General features: G+C 44.4%; 1 protein-coding gene across 2 annotated transcripts; it reads left to right on the forward strand.

Moving 5' to 3' along the window:
• The first annotated feature begins 890 nt into the window (after nt 1-890).
• Nucleotides 891-15929, forward strand: LOC147900913 (uncharacterized). 2 transcript variants are annotated; one of them, XM_087376502.1, is made up of 3 exons: nt 891-2044; nt 2166-2230; nt 2642-2718. In XM_087376502.1, exons 1-3 carry the CDS (start codon nt 1416-1418, stop codon nt 2668-2670), a joined length of 723 nt encoding a protein of 240 aa, XP_087232628.1. In that variant the 5' UTR covers nt 891-1415; the 3' UTR covers nt 2671-2718. The 2 variants fall into 2 exon arrangements, with proteins under 2 accessions (XP_087232628.1, XP_087232629.1); XM_087376503.1 differs by lacking the exon at nt 2642-2718 and adding an exon at nt 15067-15929 and having other exon boundaries at nt 1313-2044.
• Nucleotides 15930-19142: the final 3213 nt, after the last annotated feature.

The raw sequence follows: 19142 nt of genomic DNA on the forward strand, positions 1-19142 counted from the left end.
ACATACCTTCGATCGCATGGGAATTGGCAACCTTTTGGATTCATTCACCAGCGGACAGTTTTGCAAGGACGGGAGTACAAGCAGATCGCAATACTTCAGGGCACGCCTTCTCAAGACTTGCAATCAAGAAGAAGTTGTAAAATCTCGAAGTATAAGGTAAACAATGAAGAACGTCGAAGAAAATCAAGCAAGGAAGAGCTTGGACGATAGCTTTCTCCTCAGACCTCTCACAAATGCACAACTGTTTGTGTCCATGTCATCTGTGGAACGAGCCATTTCACGACTTTGCAGTACTACGAGAGAAAGACAAGAGAACACTATACAACTTCGCAATTTCGAGCGCTTAAATAGATCGTCTAGGCAGTTATTGCATCCACACATAACCCGTGGTAGCCAGCACAAAGAAAACGTTCACTAATCATGTTCAATTACACTTAATTCTCTGCAGGAGGAATGGCGCCAAACGAAGGAATTTATAGGCAGCGTTCAAAATACCACCGAAACCTTCCACGCTTTCAATGCAAAGAATAATCAGGTTCTCATAATCAGACGATGCAGAGTAGGAGTCGAAATCCATGCATGAACGCAAAACAACGCAGACGAACGAGGCAACGCAGATATTGATATCCAGCCAAGAACGCAAGCCACCGGAGACGCCAGAGATACAGAAAATCGAAGCAGAGGAGCAAACGAGTCCCGCCATTGAAACGAAACAGACGCGAAACGTAAAGCCAAACGCATGCAAGAAAGAGAGCATGCAGACTGCGAATGCAAGGATTTATGGTGGAATTGAATCGCGACACGTGGACGAATGAAAAATTAGACCAAAGCAAAAATAAAAAAAAGCCTGGGCGCTATTGCTTAGGGCAAAAAAACAGAGGTCACAAAAACTTGCTCTTTTTTTGCAAATGTAGTTATAAATTGTGTGAAAACCTGTAAATTGATGGAAATGTATCTCCAAATTTATGAGCTTGGAGGTGTTTAGAATTGTTCCCAAACGTGGGTTAGTGAGAAATGTTAAGAAGTCTATCTCTTGTGGTGTTTTGTGTCGTCCTAGCATTCATTCATTCGATAGGGGTTCCTCAGAAACAGGGACTTCTGCGATTAGGGTTTTTCTTGATCGAAGCATCGATCTCCTCGCCAGCTTCCTTCTTCTTTGTCCTCCTTTTCATCATGGAGCCCCGCTCTCCCTCACTGATTTTCCTCCTCCAATCCCCTCTTTCCTCTTTCGATCGCTTCCAGCATTTGCTCCGACTGTTGATTTCCCAAGAATTCCGGTTCTTCTCATGATGACGCTCTTTTAGAGACTGTTTTCCATCTTCTCCTCCTGTTGCCCTGCTCTGCGATTTTGTCTCGCCTGTTTTTTGCTTCATTGGCCTTTCATCATACTTCAGCCTGCCCTCCATTGCTTGGAGATGGCGCAATGGTGGCACGCCGGCCTGCACCAGCAACTCATACACCAGCAATTCTCTTCTTATAATGCCCTGCATACCATGCAAGCCTTATCTAGCAGTGCTGCTCGATCTTTTCTTTCTCCCACCGCTTGGGAAGATCTGGTTCTGCCCAAAATCACCCCGGAGTCTTCCAGTTTAGATAAACCACCAGCATCCAGCACGTCGTGCCCATCCATCAATTGTTTCCGTGATGATGATCCGCCGATTCCGGAACACCTCTTCGACAAAGATGGCAGTAATTTTAGTCTACGAACGAAGCTGGAGATCAGATACAGTCCATGGGCAATGAGCATGATGGACGGATTTGGCAAAATTGACAGAGGCACGGCGAAGGAATTCACAGGGGGTCCAACAGGAGGAGGACGGGGAGGCGACGATGATGATGGAGGAGAGGGTGGAGGCGGAGGGGGGGACGAGGGTGGCGACGAGCAAATTTACTTTTTCCCGTTGCTAACCATTGCATTTGCGGCGTTCCACCTTGGCTATTGCTTTGCAGTCTGGATGAAGGATGACACCCTGGACTTTGAATTTTTTCGAACAGGAGTGGGTCTATTTTGTCTCTTGGCAGTTGCGGCTATCCGCTTAAATAAGTGAGTCTCGAGCTTTTGTCCCTATGTATATCCCATAGCCCATTGTTGACAAGAAGCAAAGCCAAGTTTTGTAGTCACAGATTAGGGCTTCTTGTCTGACATATTTTTTTTCTGGCTTCAGTCAAACAGGAATTGATGGCTACATCCTAGGATTGGGAGCTTCTGTCGGAGTCATGCTGTGGACAGGTCGGTTGGTTTGTCTGTTTTTCTATTTTTCCCGTGTAGCTTGATCAGTCATTTTTAAATATTGAACTTTCTACAACAATAGTTGTACCTACTGGAATTGATTTAGTGGGTCGTTAAATTCAGTTTATTCTAGTAAGCCGAGCATCGTCTCTATAGGAATGGCAAGCCGTTATTTTTGTGAGTGAATTTAATGTGTGTGTGTGTGAGAGAGAGAGAGAGAGAGAGAGAGAGAGAGAGAGAGGAAACGAAAGAAAGGTTTATTACGACTTTAGAAGGCCAAAAAAGCCTATCAGACGAAGATCAACATGAGAGTACGAGGAACTAGATATGTCTATCACACGTCCAATGAATTACTACAAAAGCTTTCCATTGGAATAGCCTCTTTGAAAACTGACCCAGTTTGCATCGCAGCCTTCACTGTCTATTTACAGTCATCATGATTTTGGGTGTTGCATCCCCTATTGGAGTTGCCCTCTTTGTCTGTCAGGCAGGTCTCTAACCTCTGTTCTGCCCTTTGAGATCTTATGGATATTTAAATATTCCAAAGCAATGTATTGAATTTATCATAAAAATTTGAGAATACATACGTTGGGTGTACAGGTAGTTGTCGCCTGCCATTGTAGCAAGGCAAGAACGCCTCTAGAATGCCATCCTATTCTTCACTTTTGTGTGGTTTTGGAACCCTGCAACAATTCTGGTTTACGTGTTTTGTGAAGTCTCCACCTGCAAGACACACTTTCATCTTCTTTCCCCTCATTGGTGGCGGTCTCACCGCCACTCTAGGAATGTTAGCAATGCATGCCCCCAGAGAACAGAACTTTCTATATTGGTGAGACAATCAACCATACAAGTCAGTCATATCCGTGTCACTGATCATTGAAGAAAACATAAGGAGAATAAACTGGTTGCATCTAGCTTGTTTTTAGAGAACCTAGCAGATTGTCTAGGGAATCTCTGAAACAAGTGCCAAACAACCAAGGTGGGGGACTATACATCCAGTGAATATGCCTTGCTCAATGACTAGATAGAAGACAACTGCAGGCCAAGCCATCCAGAAACACGTTTGCCCCTCAGTGGTTGTGGCATTCTCTCAGTGACTACATAGAAGACACTTGCAGGCCAAGCCTTTCAGAAACACGTTCACCTCTGAGAAGTTGTTCAAGATCATGACGTCCCATGCTCCATATGACATGTAGGGTGGAGATAATATCTTGCCAAATGGCAACAAGGGTGGTTGTTGGGGACCTGATGGCCTTCTAGCACGAAACTGTAGTGTACAGTCCATATTTCCAAGCAGTGATCTGGATATTGTCTCCGAGAGGAGTCTTGTCTTGTAGACCCTTTGTCCTTGGATTCTCTAAGTTGGGGGTTGATGGAGAAGGTGTGACCCCCTCCGTCAGCCATGCCACCATACCTTAAGTAAATTCTCTCGGCATGCTTTGCGTCCTAGCTACTATCGGGAGAGCCCCTTGCCAAATCCTCTGTGATATGGGGCAGGACAATATCGTCTCCAATTCACAATCCACGCAACTTCCATCTACGTACATTGGCTCCATCCATGGACCAATGGGCAATCCTCCGTGGGCAAACGTGGCCAAGATCTAGAAGAAGTATGTAAACTTTCGTGGCTATTGCTTGGTCCACAAATGCGACCAAGATCTAGAGATGACCTCTTGGGGCACCTGTTCGCCAATCTAGTGCAGCTCTCTCACTTTGGTCTGCAAATCCCGAAACCTTTGAAGATAAACCTCAAAAATTAGATTCAGCTTGGATATATCGAGGGCTTTGAGCTGCCTACGAAATTGTAATCTTCCTCCTCCTTAAAAAACTCTTTCCTGAAGATCTCTTTGAATTCTATCCATGTGATAGGCTTGGGTCGGAGTTCCACCACAATAAAGCCTTCCCTGACATATACCGTGCTGCTTGTCATCTGGGTAAGGGTGAAACTGGAAGTGTACTTGCCACTTGTGCAACCAAGTGTCAACCACCTCCTTGGTACGAGACTTCTGATCTCCGGGAAAAGGATTTGGAGTGATATTCGGACCTAACACTGAAGCCAAGGCATCCACATGCGTGAGTGCTTGAACAATGCTAGTCAAATGTGAGAGTGAAGTCTGAATCTTGTTCTAGATCTAGAGTAGACTAGATCGCCATAGAGGAGACGATTTGAATTTCTCCAAGATGCCAATCGTAGAGGCCTTGGTCATCATTTGCATGGTAGTTCATATCCTGATCACCCATAGCAAGCCGGGGGTCTACTGAATCAGCCATGAAAGAGTGGAGTAAGGGAAGCTCCGAAGGTCAAAGGGAAGGGAAAGAGAATTGTGAGGAAAGGAGTAGACAGCAGTGAAGACGGAATCCCAAAGCAGGCTGCAAGCAACGAGCTGCCAGGAGATTGCGTTAGGAGGGAGAACGATGAAGCAAAGGGGTAGCAGGTTGACGAATTGGAAGGCGATGAGAGGGGGCTGTTCCGTACTGAGAACTGCGATGAACCAGCCCAAGCTGACGGGTTGTACTAAGAGATGGCGGGTGAATAGCTAGCTGCACGCACTCATGAACTGCGAGCTGGAGCGTGAGAGATGGCCACCTGAAACAAGAGCGCCATTATACAAGCTTATAGTAGCATGCATGCCAAAAAAGCAGACCCCTACTTTTGGTAGGGCCTTTGCTTTTTTTAGCTTTCCAAGTCCAAATTGGACGTAGCTTTCCCAGCCCGAATCGCGTCCAAACCAGTCCCTCGGGATTGGCATTTGCTGCGCGCACCACTTCTCACTTTTATCATCAACACCCGCTCCCTAGTACTCATCCCGAAGGATGCACGTGGCCTTCCATCCGGTCCTTGCTCTTGGTTTTTCCGTTTGGGATCTTGCTCCTACTTCTTCCCTGCGCCATCTCCTACAACTAATGATCCACACTAAAACTCTCTCCCTATCAAATGATCTCTCTCGGCTCCTCTTCCACTCCACCCTACTTCCTTCGAATTCACCCTTCTACTTTTAGGCCTAAATTCCTGAAATAGGTAGCTTGTTAATGTGCTGCCTATTTCATGCATTTCTCTCTCTCTCTCTCCTTCCCTCTTTCCCAATCCAAAAACCACGACCCTTAACGATGAACCAATCAAGCACTTGCAGGGTAATGAACATGAATTTCGAAATTGAGGCATACCTTGAGAAAAATTTGTCCAGATTTCTCGTAACAGGGATTCCTACCTCAGGAGTTGGCTCTGATACCAACTGACACGACCCCAACACTCTTGAAACCTCTAATCTGCAAGCAAACACAAGAACACACCAAACGTGAGGAAACTGAGCAGGCTGCTCACCACCCAACCACGACATCTACGGGATACGATCCCGAATTAGGAGATGTCCCATCCGAGCCACGAGCTGAGCTACTTGCACGAACCATCCTAACCAGCCTGGTGTCCCATACCACCAGGTGGCGTTGTGAAACTCGGGATCTGCTGCTAGTCATTGGGCTACGCTATGATGCAGGCACGTGTCCACGACTCAATCCAAGATCAGACCTAGCACCTGGGAACGAGACTTGCTCCCATCAGCTCTCTGAGAACTGAACCTATGCGCCCCTTTTATAGACTCGGGCCCAATGTGCCAAATATAGCGAAGACCCCTAACTAGTTTGTACCCTTGCCACTCAACCCGAGAATCAAGCCTGCCTATCCCTAAGCCTCCCTAGGCTACTTGAGCTAGTCTTGTGTACCCAACACACGTCCGTGCACATGACAGCATCCGAATATTGCTTCTCCTCCTCCGCAGGGGCATTCCCATTAGCATCAGGCCGTGCTTTGAATGGTACAGCAGCATGATGCTCGACTAAAGAGACTCTAGGCATATGGAATGGAATACCCTTGCGGGGCTGAACCCTTTGTGTGTCATGGGTATGCCTTACAAGCTGAGTAGTACCGCTTGGATCAAAGGGAAACTCAGAACCACGCCCAAGAGTGTGTCTTGACTCATGTGCTCCATCTGTCTCCTCATGAGTCACATCAAGGATCTCAAGAGCATCAACCAAGTCCTCCTCATTGTCAGAGAGCTCAATAGTTGGCTGTCCCCATATTTCGCATTTGGCATACTTCCCTGTGCTCACACATTAAGCATTGACTTGCCCTCTTCTTGCTGTCCATAATGACTCAGGTATGCTGTTTTATAGCTTTTTTTTGCTACTACATGTGGCTTTCCTCCTGGTTTCCCATTGGATTGGCCATAAGGCTTTGCATATGGCATTTTGCTACCGATATTATAGGAAACCTGGGAAATGGGCTGCTGCAGCCTTCCGGTCATGCCATTCAAGCATCCGGTGTTTCTTTTCAACCTCAAATGTTGTCCCATGTGGTCTGCCTGTAGCATTCTTGTACCTCTTGCCATACTTTGGCTCAAATACCTCCACGAGCTTGGCAGCTCTCGCTCAATGGTTTGTGAGCCCTCACATCGTGGATGCAAACCATGAATGAAATGCAGCAACTATCCCTTCTCGAAAGTATCATGCACAAAAAGAGTGTCTCCAAAATCACTGCCAATGCTCCTAGACCGTGCCCATTTGGGCCTTTGTGGAGAGTCCCTCATGCCAGTAAATATAATGGGCTCCTCGTTATGTTTGGAATAGAAGCGGAAGTAGTCTTTTAGCTTTGTGAGCCATTCTTCCAGCTCATTGGGAGTGCATGTGTCACCTTTAAACTTGTGCATAGTGAGCTTATTCTTGACATCTTTCACTGCATAATTCCTGCTATGGGCATGATCATGCTTAAGGTTCATGTAATATGGTATGGCACCTCCTGACGAATGGCCAGAGGTAAGGCACGGCAAGAGCGCACTGCCTCGGACATCATATCATCAATTCTGAGCTGCTGTTTGGAGCCAATACTCTTAACAAAATGTAGAACCGTCTTGTGTGATGCATGGGCTGTGTACGGAGCCATAAGGGCTCATCTGTGTCAGAATGGGAGCATGAGTTCCTGTCTGTGTATACCAGCCAAATGCATCTCGTTGCAAGGACTGCATACCAAAAGGCTGAGAGGAGGATTGAGCTCTCTCCCACTGCTGTGGACTACCCTGTGAACCCATGACAGCGCCAGGCATGTTGGCTGGTGTGGTGAAAGGACTGACAGTGCTCATAGAAGCACCCATTGAATGCACACCAGTGGGTCGGTCCAAGAGAGATGGCTCAATCTGCAAAGGTGCAAAGAGCTGCAAACTCTAGGATGGCCTCATGTGTGACAAGAGGGTCGGAGGTGCAGAGAATGCATCCTCAACGCCACAATAATTCTCATACTGGGGAGCAGGCTGCTCAAACTGAAACGGACCGAGGGGCTGAAATCTTGTTGTGCTTTGAGCATTTGACCCGTGTGTGGTGCAGAGAATGCATCCTAGTTGTCCAGTTGATCCCCATGTTGGGGTGTAGGCTCCTTGTCTTTGTCTTGTAATGGGTGTGCCGAGATTGGTTGAGGTGTTGGCCAATCGGCTGCCTTAACTGGAGAAATGTATCATGGAGCATAGCTTAAGATACTGTGGAGCGAGGCTGAGTAGTAGGGACATCTGTACTACCAGTGGATGCACCCATTGTGGAAGGCACATGCTCATGCTAAGCAGCCTCATCACTATGATGTAGTGACTTCTCAACGTGAGGGGCACACTTGGGTGCGATCTTGAATCGTCTCGGCGGGAGAGGAACCCCAAATGTAGCTAGCTTTCTGCAAGAAAGTCCCAATCTGGTAGACACGGCTACCCCACAAGTGAATACGACTGTAGTGCAAAGAAAGGAAGCAACTAAGTGAATAAACAAATAGATGAGTGAATGCTGCAGTATTAGCACTTGATGCTATGCAACACACAAGAAATATCAATGTAGAAGCTCGAGAGGAGGAGGCTTTGAAATGGAGCCTAAAGAACCCAAAACGGGGTTGTGAAAGGCCTGAATAAGGGTTGTGAAAAGGTTCTCCTTTCTTTTCTTTCTTTCCTTGTTTTTTTGGGGTTCCTAAGTCACCTAGATAGTTAATACACTACCCTAAGACCTCTACTACCTAACCTAACTTGTATTAAGTTAATCAAAATCGTAAACAATTCATGAACCTAACCAATCTAACCTAACTAAACCTACTGGCCTAACCTAATCCACTAAACTAACAAAAGAAAAAAACCTAAGCTAAGGATGTCTAAGGTGACAGAACGATGGGGTTTGCACAACGGCAGCAGACGTCAATGAATCGGGTGCGAGAGCGGCAAATTGGGCGCAATTCATTTGGTAGTTGTCGGTTCATCGTCAATCGTGTTGTAGATCGAGTTGTTGCCTACACCCAAGAGCGGCGAATTGGGCACGGTTCATCTGGGAGCTGTAATCGCGTTGCAGATGGAGCTGCTGCCTACACGTAAGAGCTTATACATATGGTTTGGGAGCAGCTAGTGTGGTTAGTTGTCTGGCAATTCGGGTTGCAGGATCGATTGGATGAGGAGGATTGTTAGGTCGTCAAGTGTAGTTGTTGGTATGTTGGTCGGTAGATGCTCCCATGGATCCACGGGTCAAATAACTCTTGCACATCGGTGATGCCAACTCAGAGCTCAGCGATGGCAATCAAATATTTTGCCTTGCAAATTGCCGTACAAATTTTGGTTGTTGTGGTTGCTTGCACTGGCCATTTATCATTCTTGCAGAGGTTTCTTGGCACTGGCATGATGTTGGCTTGGCCCTCCTTCGTCCAACTTGATCTAGCTCCCTCTCTCTCTCTCTCTCTCTCTCCATCCTCCTCCTCGTCCCTCTCTCTCCCTTCCGCTCTTCTATCCCCTCTTCTACATTGGTATCAAAGCGTCGCTCTTGGTACTTGCTCACCAGATGCAAATCAGCCGACAGCACAAGGACCGGCTGGCTCAACCGTGAACTGCAATGCACAACGTGATGTAGATAGCCAAGTTCACTGATCAGGTGTTGTAAGCATCATGGATGCCCTCTGGAAATTGTCAGTGATAGAGATGCAAAATTTGTGGGTCATTTTGGGTTACTCACTCCTAGCACTGCATACCATCCTGAGTCCGATGGTCAGTCTCAAGGGTGAATAAATGGATAGAGGAATACCTGAGGCATTTTTGTCATGACACCTAGAGGTCATGGGATTAGTGGCTTGAACTTGCTGAATTTTGTACAACAACACTAAGCACCTCTCTATTGGCATGAGCTTGTTTGAGGCAATGTATGCGTGTAAAGTAGTAATGCCCTCCTTAGTTCCAAGATCCACAATGTGTTTCATGTGTCTTTGCTGAAACCACATATAGGCCAGCATGTGCACATACTTCTTGCCATGAATGGATGGAAAGGGTCATATCCTTTATGTCCTTGAGTGCATTATTGATAGAGCAAGGTATACATTGAGTACCTACCGGAGGATGAACAATCATGGCAGCCAAAGACTCATGTAGGAGCCGGCCTTTCCATAAACAGCGCTGGGTCAATGCTCTATCCTTGCCTAAGCGGCTTACTATCTTGATCCTTTGCCACTTAGGCAAATCCAAGGTGCCATTCATCTCTCCATCTGTCTTCGGCTGAAAAAGGCCTCTGAGTCCCACTTTCTGATGTCTGGAGTAGAAGGATTTGAGGGCTTAATGCAAAAATTGAATCCTAAGGGCCACTCTGTCCTAGAAAATATACCATAGTAGCGTGGGGAATTGAGGCTTTGTGTAAACTATCCCTCTAAGACTTAGGATAGTTGAGTGGATCCCTAAAATCGCATAGCTTCCCCTAATGCCTAGAGCGAAAGGATCCAAGGGCTTGATGCAAAAACTGAATATCCTTGTCCCAGAGGATTGATGATACTAGTGTCGGGTCGTTTAGGCTCTGTGCAAAGCATCCTTCCAAGACTTAGGTGGAGTCAATCTCTAACATTTGTGTACTTTCCCCCTTTAGATGAGAGAGGGATTGTGCTTGTGCCTTTGTCTTGGTGGTGAGATGGCTCCATGCTCCTAAGGAGCTGGCTGAGCCACTATGCCACTGTCACAAGGACATGATTTTATTTGTGAATTCTAACATAATTGAATTTACACGTGAATACCTTGGACCTTGGTAGCACGGGAATTTCGAGAGTCCTGGTATGTGTATCAGGCTCGAGGAATCAATTCCTAGAGACCCCAAGCAAATTGTGCACTTGTTGGTGTATTAATTGCACCATGGGGTAGTTTTCTAGTGCCCTAGAAGAGTGGTAAAAATCCATTTAGTATTTGGGATGAAAATCTGCCAATTGTGTCCAAAGGCTAGGAACAACCAAATTCAGGTGTAGCCAGGACAAGACAGGTCAATTATGCTTGCATGCGTTTGGGAGGGTGAATCACCCATTTTTGTTGTGCAACATGCTGCTAGGAAGACAGGAGAGTTGAATTTTGCTGCCCACAAGCTGATCCGGGGCAGTTTTGGCTGGTGATTGTGTTTCTGGAGATCTATGAGCTGTTCTGTGTTTCGGGAAGGAGGGTGAATTCATCTAGAGCTGATTCCTGCTGATTTCCAGGCTAGAGGAGCAGGGCGATTTGATTTGGTGCTGATTTCTGGGTGAGAGGAGCAGGGCGATTTGATCTAGAGCAGAATGCTGCTGATTCCAGGGCCAGAGGGGCAGGACGATGTGCTCTTGGGGCTGCGCAGGTTGTCCCAGGTGTGGCGATCTGATTCGTGGCTGTTTTGTGCTGTTCTGAGGCTCCTACAGGCTGGACAATTTGCTTTTGGGGCCTTTCAGGCTGTGGTTTTGCTTGCTTTTGCTGCTTTCTAACAGAGACCATGGTTGGTCTGTTGCTGGGAAGTAGAAGACTGGTCGTCGTGTTTTTGGGCTGATTCCAGGCAAGAAAAGGCTGAACGACCTTGTTTGTGGGGTTTTTCCAGGCTGGGGTGGTCATCTCCATGGGACGAGACCCGTCTTATGTCCACACCTGAAAATGTGTGCTTTTGAATTAGAACAATGTCTATAGAACAATTATTAACTCTTTGCAACTCACTGCAAAGAATTAGCTGCTGTGGCTGTTGACGTGCCCAATTATGAAGCTCATGCATGTTTAAACTCACCACCGTCCTACTCATTTGGAAGAGAGGGGGGGGAGGGGGGACAAACAAGGCCTTGCTATGCGTGGAAGCTTGTGTAACAACTGTGGACGTCTGTGGTTTCTTTGAGTAGTCCGTGTCTGTGCTCTATGCAAACCTTTAGTGCCCATTGCATAAAATTGAAAGCCTCCATACCTAGCTGGTTGGCACATTGGTTAAGCGACCAGTGTGTAACTTGTTTGAGCTACTCCATAGGTCTTAAGCGAATCACTGCCACTGCAAGACCCAGGCCTTGATAGCCGAGAGAGAAGGCTAACTATAAAGCAGCCAATTATCCACGTGTGATCTGTAGCTCTCTTCCCTTGTTGAGGCAACCACTCCGCCATCATCCTGAACATATGATCCGTCATCATCAATTCAAGGAGTATGGAGGTCCACTGCTCCTCCACTGTGGAAGCGAAGTTGAAGCCTTAGAAATGACACGATGGTTTTCCATCTGCACCAATGGAACCCCCTTTTCGAGGCTGCAAAATTGGGATTGACACATCTAGAGCAATCTGGTGGTCATCTTGATTATGGAGATAGTCCCAAGGCCCCAGCTACTAGAACTCGCGTAGGAGGGGTTATCTTGGATGAAGCTTCGGCCTCAGAGTTCGAGAGAAAGGGGGAGACTCCTATGTTGGCCTGGGAGGAGTCTCGCCCTGCGTCTGTGAGGAAGGCTGAGACTGAGACGAAGGCACGGCTCTAGCCAAGGGCTTAGTGGTTGGTGAGGTGTTTGGGAAGGGGGGGGCGGCAACTACAGGAAGGGGTGGGGAAGAAGGGTGGGTTTTTAGGGAAAGCAAGGGGATGGATGGGGAGGGGCAGATTGACCAAGTGTATGTACAAGACTTTTGATTGGGCTCATGGGTGAGCCATGTATGTACAAGAAGGGCTTGGGAAGAGGAGGTGTGGGCAAAAAGGGGGGGGGTGGGGGAGGAGAGGAGAGGGTGTGGGCTAGAACAGGTCATCTAATCATGGTGGTTTTTGGGTTGGGCCTTTGTTAACCAACTCCAAGGTTCTTACCCCATGGACAATGAGAACGTCTCAAGATAGAATAGACATTTATATCTGTTTCAAAAAAGGGAAAATGAGCTTATTAATTTAAAAAAAATCACTTGAAAAAGGATATCTTGTTGATGTGGTTCATGACCATTACCTTACCCTTGTTTCTCTTTCATTTACCCAAGTTGCAAAGGCCTTCTTGTTGCCATAATCTCCATTGTACTGCATGATCTAACCCTCATCTTTTTGGAAGCTTATCGACCATGTGCATGGTCAATTGGGTACTATCCACCTTGTAACCAACTATCACCAGTTGACCTCGGAGAACTTTCACTATGTAGTCATGTGCTGACTATCCCTCATCCATCATTGTCCTCCTAATCTACAAGTGTCACTCCCCTGTGTTCTCTTCATGTGGTGCTTACATGTGGGGTGTTAACCCTAATCCTCCAACCGTCGCTTACGATAGTGCGAAGCATCCAGCTATAAGCTATAATATGTTTATTATATTATGTATGGATATTACCTAGATCACCAATTGCCTTAGGTCTTAAGAATATGAAAGCCTTTATTACAAAGAGTGTTGGGGTAAAGGCACATTGCCAACCCTTTATTAAAGATAGGACACCTATGACTGTCTTAAGACAGTCATAGGGTAAAACCTAATCCTAATAACACTAATGAGTTTGTGGTGTGGCTCACTACTTCACACCCGCACACTTGAGTCTTCTCTCTCTCACACTCTCTCCCTCTTGTTCTTCTTCCCTCTTCAGGAAGGGATAAGGAGACACCAAAAGTGGTGGAGCAAAAGCTTTACCGAGGTATGAGGCCAGATTGGTTGCCAAGGGATTTAAGCAGGAGAAGGGCATTGACTTTGATGAGATCTTTTCCCCTGTAGTCAAGATGACTACTTTGAGAGCAGTGTTAGCTCTTGTTGCTCATGACGACATGGATTTATGTCAGATGGATGTGAAGACAGCTTTTCTTCACGGAGATCTCCATGATGAGATCTATATGAGTCAGCCAGAGGGATATGTTGTTAAAGGGAAAGAGCAGCTTGTGTGTAAGCTCAAGAGGAGCTTGTATGGACTCAAGCAGGCGCCAAGAGAATGGTACAAGAAGTTTGATGCCTTCATGCAGTCCCAAGGGTATCATAGGTGTGAGACCGATCATTGCTTGTACACCAAACAGGCAAAGGATGGCAGTTTGATGCTACTCATTCTATATGTGGATGATATGCTTATTGCCAGTAAATCTTAGCATGAGATTAGTGCTTTGAAGAAACAGCTGCATAAGTCTTTTGACATGAAAGACTTGGGTGATGCAAATCATATTCTTGGCATGCGGATTACTCGTGACAGGTCCCAGGGACTTTTGTTTCTGTCACAGAAGGAGTACATTGACAAAGTACTGCAGCGGTTTAAAATGGAGGGGGGGAAGTCTATTAGTACCCCGTTGCCTCCACATTTAAAACTCAGCAGTAAGGACAGCCCCAGATCAGATGATGATAAGGCTGAAATGGCCAAGGTTCTGTATGCATCTGCAGTTGGTTCTTTGATGTATGCCATGGTTGCCACTCGTCCGGATATTGCTTTTGCGGTGGGAGTCATCAGTAGGTATATGGCAAATCTAGGCAAGAGGCACTGGGAAGCAGTGAAAGGTGTCTTGAGGTATCTCAAGGGTACCAAAGACTTGTGCATATGCTATGGTAGGCAGGATGCATTGGTGCATGGTTTTACAGATTCAGACTATGCAGGGAATGCAGATAACCGGAAGTCTACTACTGGTTATATTTTCACATTTGCAGGAGGTGCTATATCATGGGTGTCTCGGTTGCAGAAATGCATTGCACTGTCAACCACTGAAGCTGAATATGTTGCAGCCACTGAGGCTTGCAAGGAAGCAATATGGCTTACTCGGCTGGTGGGAGATTTGGGCATTACAGGAGATATGCCAGTTTTGCATTGTGATAGTCAGAGTGCTATCATGTTGGCAAAGAATCCGGTCTTTCATCAAAAGACCAAGCACATTGATGTGAAATATCATTTCATCAGACAGGTACTGGAAGACAAGCGACTCGAGCTTGTGAAAGTGCACACTGATGATAATCCTGCAGATTTGCTCACTAAGAGCTTGCCTACAGAGCGGTTTGCACATTGCCGCCACATCATGGGATTAGGATAAGACCATTCTTATTTTATGGTCTTGTATACAGTAACTGTATATTGCTGTAATTTTTATTCTTTTCTCCCCTTTAGGCACATTGGCCTTTAGGTGGGAGGTTGTTGGGGTAAAGGCACATTGCCAACCCTTTATTAAAGATAGGACACCTATGACTGTCTTAAGACAGTCATAGGGTAAAACCTAATCCTAATAACACTAATGAGTTTGTGGTGTGGCTCACTACTTCACACCCGCACACTTGAGTCTTCTCTCTCTCACACTCTCTCCCTCTTGTTCTTCTTCCCCCTTCTGGCCCTTCAAAGAGGTCATTGGAATGTGATACCCCTCTAATCTAGGGGTTGGTAGATGTCATACTCTGCTTGGACTAGCATGAAGTCTGTACCAGAGCTGCTTTTTTTTTCTTCCTAGATTGGAAGTACAGCATTTATTTGAGTCTTACAGCTCTTTATTTGTCTGGACTCTCCAATGTTATTTGCACCTCTGCTGTCTGTTTTTTATTGGGTTACAGAATTCAAGCATTTCACTGACCTTGTTCGCACTATATGATTTAGTTAATTTCAGGTTAACTGTTTAAATATATATTTCAGGTGAACGTTGCTTGGTAAAAAAGGAAGGTTATCCTGCTGGGATTGTGACACTTTTTGCAGCAACGATGGCGGTTATGTTCACGGTAGCACTACATGATATCTTATAACTACAGTTGTTGGAAAAGGAGAAGCTACATTGATCAGGATGATGATGTCTGCTTCGATAGAAAACCTTCAACAAAAGAGCTGATTGAGGATTGCTCAACTGCATAGTTGCATTTATTTGAAAGTGCTATGACTGTACAAAGGTTTAGAGTCGAGAAACTACTGATTGAACCAGCTGTAAATCTGGGAGGAACTTGTACATAGTTACAGATAAGTACACAATCAGGATGGCTTGCATTTCGCTATTCAGAAGATAATTCATTGAAGATCTGTATGACACTTCTGTACTTGAATCTTTTACGACAAACTAGGTGAAAATGTTTAAAACAGTAAAATCGTGAAGGTGTTTCAATGAGAGAAAGACATTGATGTCTATGGGATACCAACCTGGTATATCAGATGACGAAGTACTTATGACATTGGAGAGCCTAAATGCCCCTCCTCCACATAGTACATGATGTGGAGCATTAAAGAGAGAGAGAGAGAGAGAGTGGGTGTGTCACATCCACTTAACTGGATGCTCACAAATGAGAATGAGAGGGTGAAAAGAGGAGAGTTCTTTTGACTTCATGGAAACAATTACAACCAAGGTAGACGGTTGAAAGTTCACCTACCCTTTTTGTTTGACTAATGAACATATTTACTCTGTTAAACCACAAGAGCAGAGTTGCCGTTTTTCCAACCCTTTCTTTCGGAGTGCTAGAGAAAGCTGTCTCACATTAAGCAGCACTCAAATTAGGAGCCAATATTTGAGTGACTGAGGTTTGAGTTCTATTGATGGAAAATATTGTGACAGCCTCCTGGTCATTGTCTGCCTTGACGTAGCAACCAACAGTTTTTGGTAGGCATGGCAGTGCGGTGTGATAGGATGCAAATTAATGACAGGAGTTTTGTAAAGCATGCGCTTATAGCTAGGCTTTAAATTCTTACTGTATTTTGGTCTCTTTGATATTACATATAGGTATGAATAGTCTGTGCATGTTTGTGATGCCAACTCTTTTGCGAGATTTCATGAAGCCAGCCTCCAGGTTGGCTAGTACACCGATTGAAAGGAAAAGGTGACACATACTAAGAAGCTTTGCTCTCTCTCTCTCTCTCTCTCTCTCTCTCTCTCTCTCTCTCTCACGCACGCATGCACGCACATGGACGCACACACTTTCTCTCTCACATGAGCATGCACTCACTCACAACTGCATGTAAAAAGACATTTGCTGTGAATGTATGCAAAATGCCCTTGCTTATCCTACACACATGCATGCTTGCATTGCATCTACAAGCTAATGGATTGGCTTTGGTTATGGAATTCAGGGTCAATAATGCTCACGAGTTACAAATTATGGTTCATGAGATGTAAATTGATTGTAATAGGTTGTGTTTTCAAGAGATTTGTTTCAAGATTAGGCTAGCAGTTGTTTCAAGTGAGAGGCTTTACTGGATTTGCCTAGCTTCAAGACACCCTTGTTACTAGAGCATGTTGGTTTCACAAAAGCTTTGAAGTATTATTCGAGTGCAAAATTGCATTGTGAGAATGGTTAGAAGAAAGACATTAGTATGAGGAGTTTGCCTTAGGACAATGACAAAACAACTGCAATTCATTTGCCTAAAACACATGTTGGAAACTTTGCAGGTGTTGCTATGGTTTTGATGTCGTTTGTGATTTTGCAGCCATTTGAGGAGTGTCCTCGCTTACAACTTTTCCTCACCCCATCAAAGCTTTAGGTTGCATGTCCAACTTAGACTTCTCTTGTTTGTTTACAACAACTACAAGGTTGCCCAACAAATAGATGAACAAAATAAGGTGGAACTTTCAATATAAAAATATATATTATGGTCATCATTGGTTGTAGCCTACTCAAAGTTTGAGTTTTATACACAACCAAAATTTAAAACTTAAATTTTTGTTTTACATGATATAATATCAGTTCATGATTAATCAAAATTTGACCACTCAATTAGGGTTTAGAAGTGCGTAGGCCGATACAATGGTGCTTATGTGCCATCGAAATTTTCTTAATCTCATATAATGCTCCAGGTTATTATAAAAGTGTGGGTATATAATGTATAATCATGCATGATTTGAAACTTTTCTTGAGGAATATAGTACCTTTACGTATACATGACATTACTCTATGCACAATTACAGTAATTCATCATTTAGAAAGATAATAAAATCCTCCCATTTAGCAGACTTAAAAAAGTAATGTTATCTTTGATATACAAAGAAGTTTCTATCTATGTATAGAAAGATCAACATAAGCATACACGCGTTAAGAAAAAATCATTGATTACAAGTCATTTTTTGTCTCTTTGACAACAAAGATACGAGAAATTAGTAGCTAAAGCCTAGACACATCCCCAAAGTTTGGGCTTTTTTATTCAAATAAGATTTTTTTGATCCTACGCTAATTATTATAATTTTGTAGATTCAAAAATTATGCGTTGAGTTGTAAGATCCACTTTCTACAAAACTTGACTTGATGCTATTAAACCCGATTAGATGTTTTTGGGTTGTTTTAACAATTGGGATTTTAGGGTGGATATAATCCTAATCCTAGTACACATAATTATACCATAGAATATGTTCTTTCATACAATTTGGATAATGAGAAAGAGGACATGATGAAGTTAGGATTTTGAAAATTCACTGCATGTAGCTCATGAAAGGCCCTAAAACATGGCTATCTAGTGAGACATTTTTGTCTTAGGACACTTTTATGTCCTGTTACCAAATTAGGTAGTGTAGCAACTAACGTCGAGAGACTAATGGCAGACAAAGAGAATGAGGGAAGGAGAGCCAAGTTGCCAGAGAGCAAAGGCAAGAATGTAAATGTCTATTGCATGGGCAACACCTTAATTTATACAATGCAGCCTCCAACGGCTCTCAAATGCCAAGAACAACTAAATGGACCGTTTAGGTCGTCGTGAGCTAGGGGCGGTCATTGTTATGAAAAGCACCTATATGCTTTTAGTGCTTTAGTCAAAAGCTTAGCTTTTACATCAAAAAAAATCAAGGGCACAAGATGAAGGCTTCGATTCATGACAAGTGGCTCAAGGGGGTGTGAGAAAACCTAAACATCTCCCTAGGCTGCTTGCCGTAATGAAGAGAGAGAAAATGTAGTGATAGAAAATACAGAGATAGAAGGTCTAGAGATAGAACATGTAGAACTAAATAATGTAGAGATAGAAAGGCCTCACCTACTTGGTCTAGAGAGAGGAAAACAAATAAATTTAAGTCTGATTTAGGTTCAAAATGATCAAGAAATGGCCTTTTAAAATGTTAATCCTGTCAATAGAAGAGTAAGGAGGCAACCTGTGTGCCTAGGTAGCTGGATGTAAATTGAACAGCAAGGGAGGTCACCTTATGCAAATCTTCCAAAGAATATTTCACCACCTAAGAGAGACCAATGAGGATATGAGAACAAAGGCATGGGTGTGCTCAACCATGGGAAGAAGAATTCAATGAATTTTACATAGAGGCCTTGATTTGAAAGAAAAACAAGACTAAGTGGAGAGTGTTCTACTGAATCTCCATGCACATGCGAAAGCATGATTATGTTTTACCCTTAGGGATTCATCTACTATAGCCAGGAGCAAGGGTCCCTCAACTTCTTTGACAAGCATATTGAGACATGATAAATGACAAAAGAAGTTCCAATTGGCCCATGTCATTAGATGTACCTAGATTTTCATTTTCATGCCATATTTATAGCTTATGAGTGGCTTTGTGAATCAGAAGAAGCTCAGCTGTGATACATTATACAATGTCATGTTTGGGACTTCTATACTTTCATTATCTGACCAAAGGCTTCGTATAGCATTCTTATTGACAACCCACAAGCACAAATCGATAAGATTGTACTCCTATTGGGATGTTTTTCTACCACACAAAATCAAAGACATGAAGGCAAAGAAGCCAACTAATTGGGATGAGAGGGAGTGCATATTTGACATAAAGGGTGGGAGAAGAGGTT

This window comes from Dipteris shenzhenensis, chromosome 6 (genome assembly GCF_047967505.1).
Source record: "Dipteris shenzhenensis isolate YYH24624 ecotype China chromosome 6, Dip_SZ_1.0, whole genome shotgun sequence".
Lineage (NCBI taxonomy): Eukaryota > Viridiplantae > Streptophyta > Polypodiopsida > Gleicheniales > Dipteridaceae > Dipteris > Dipteris shenzhenensis.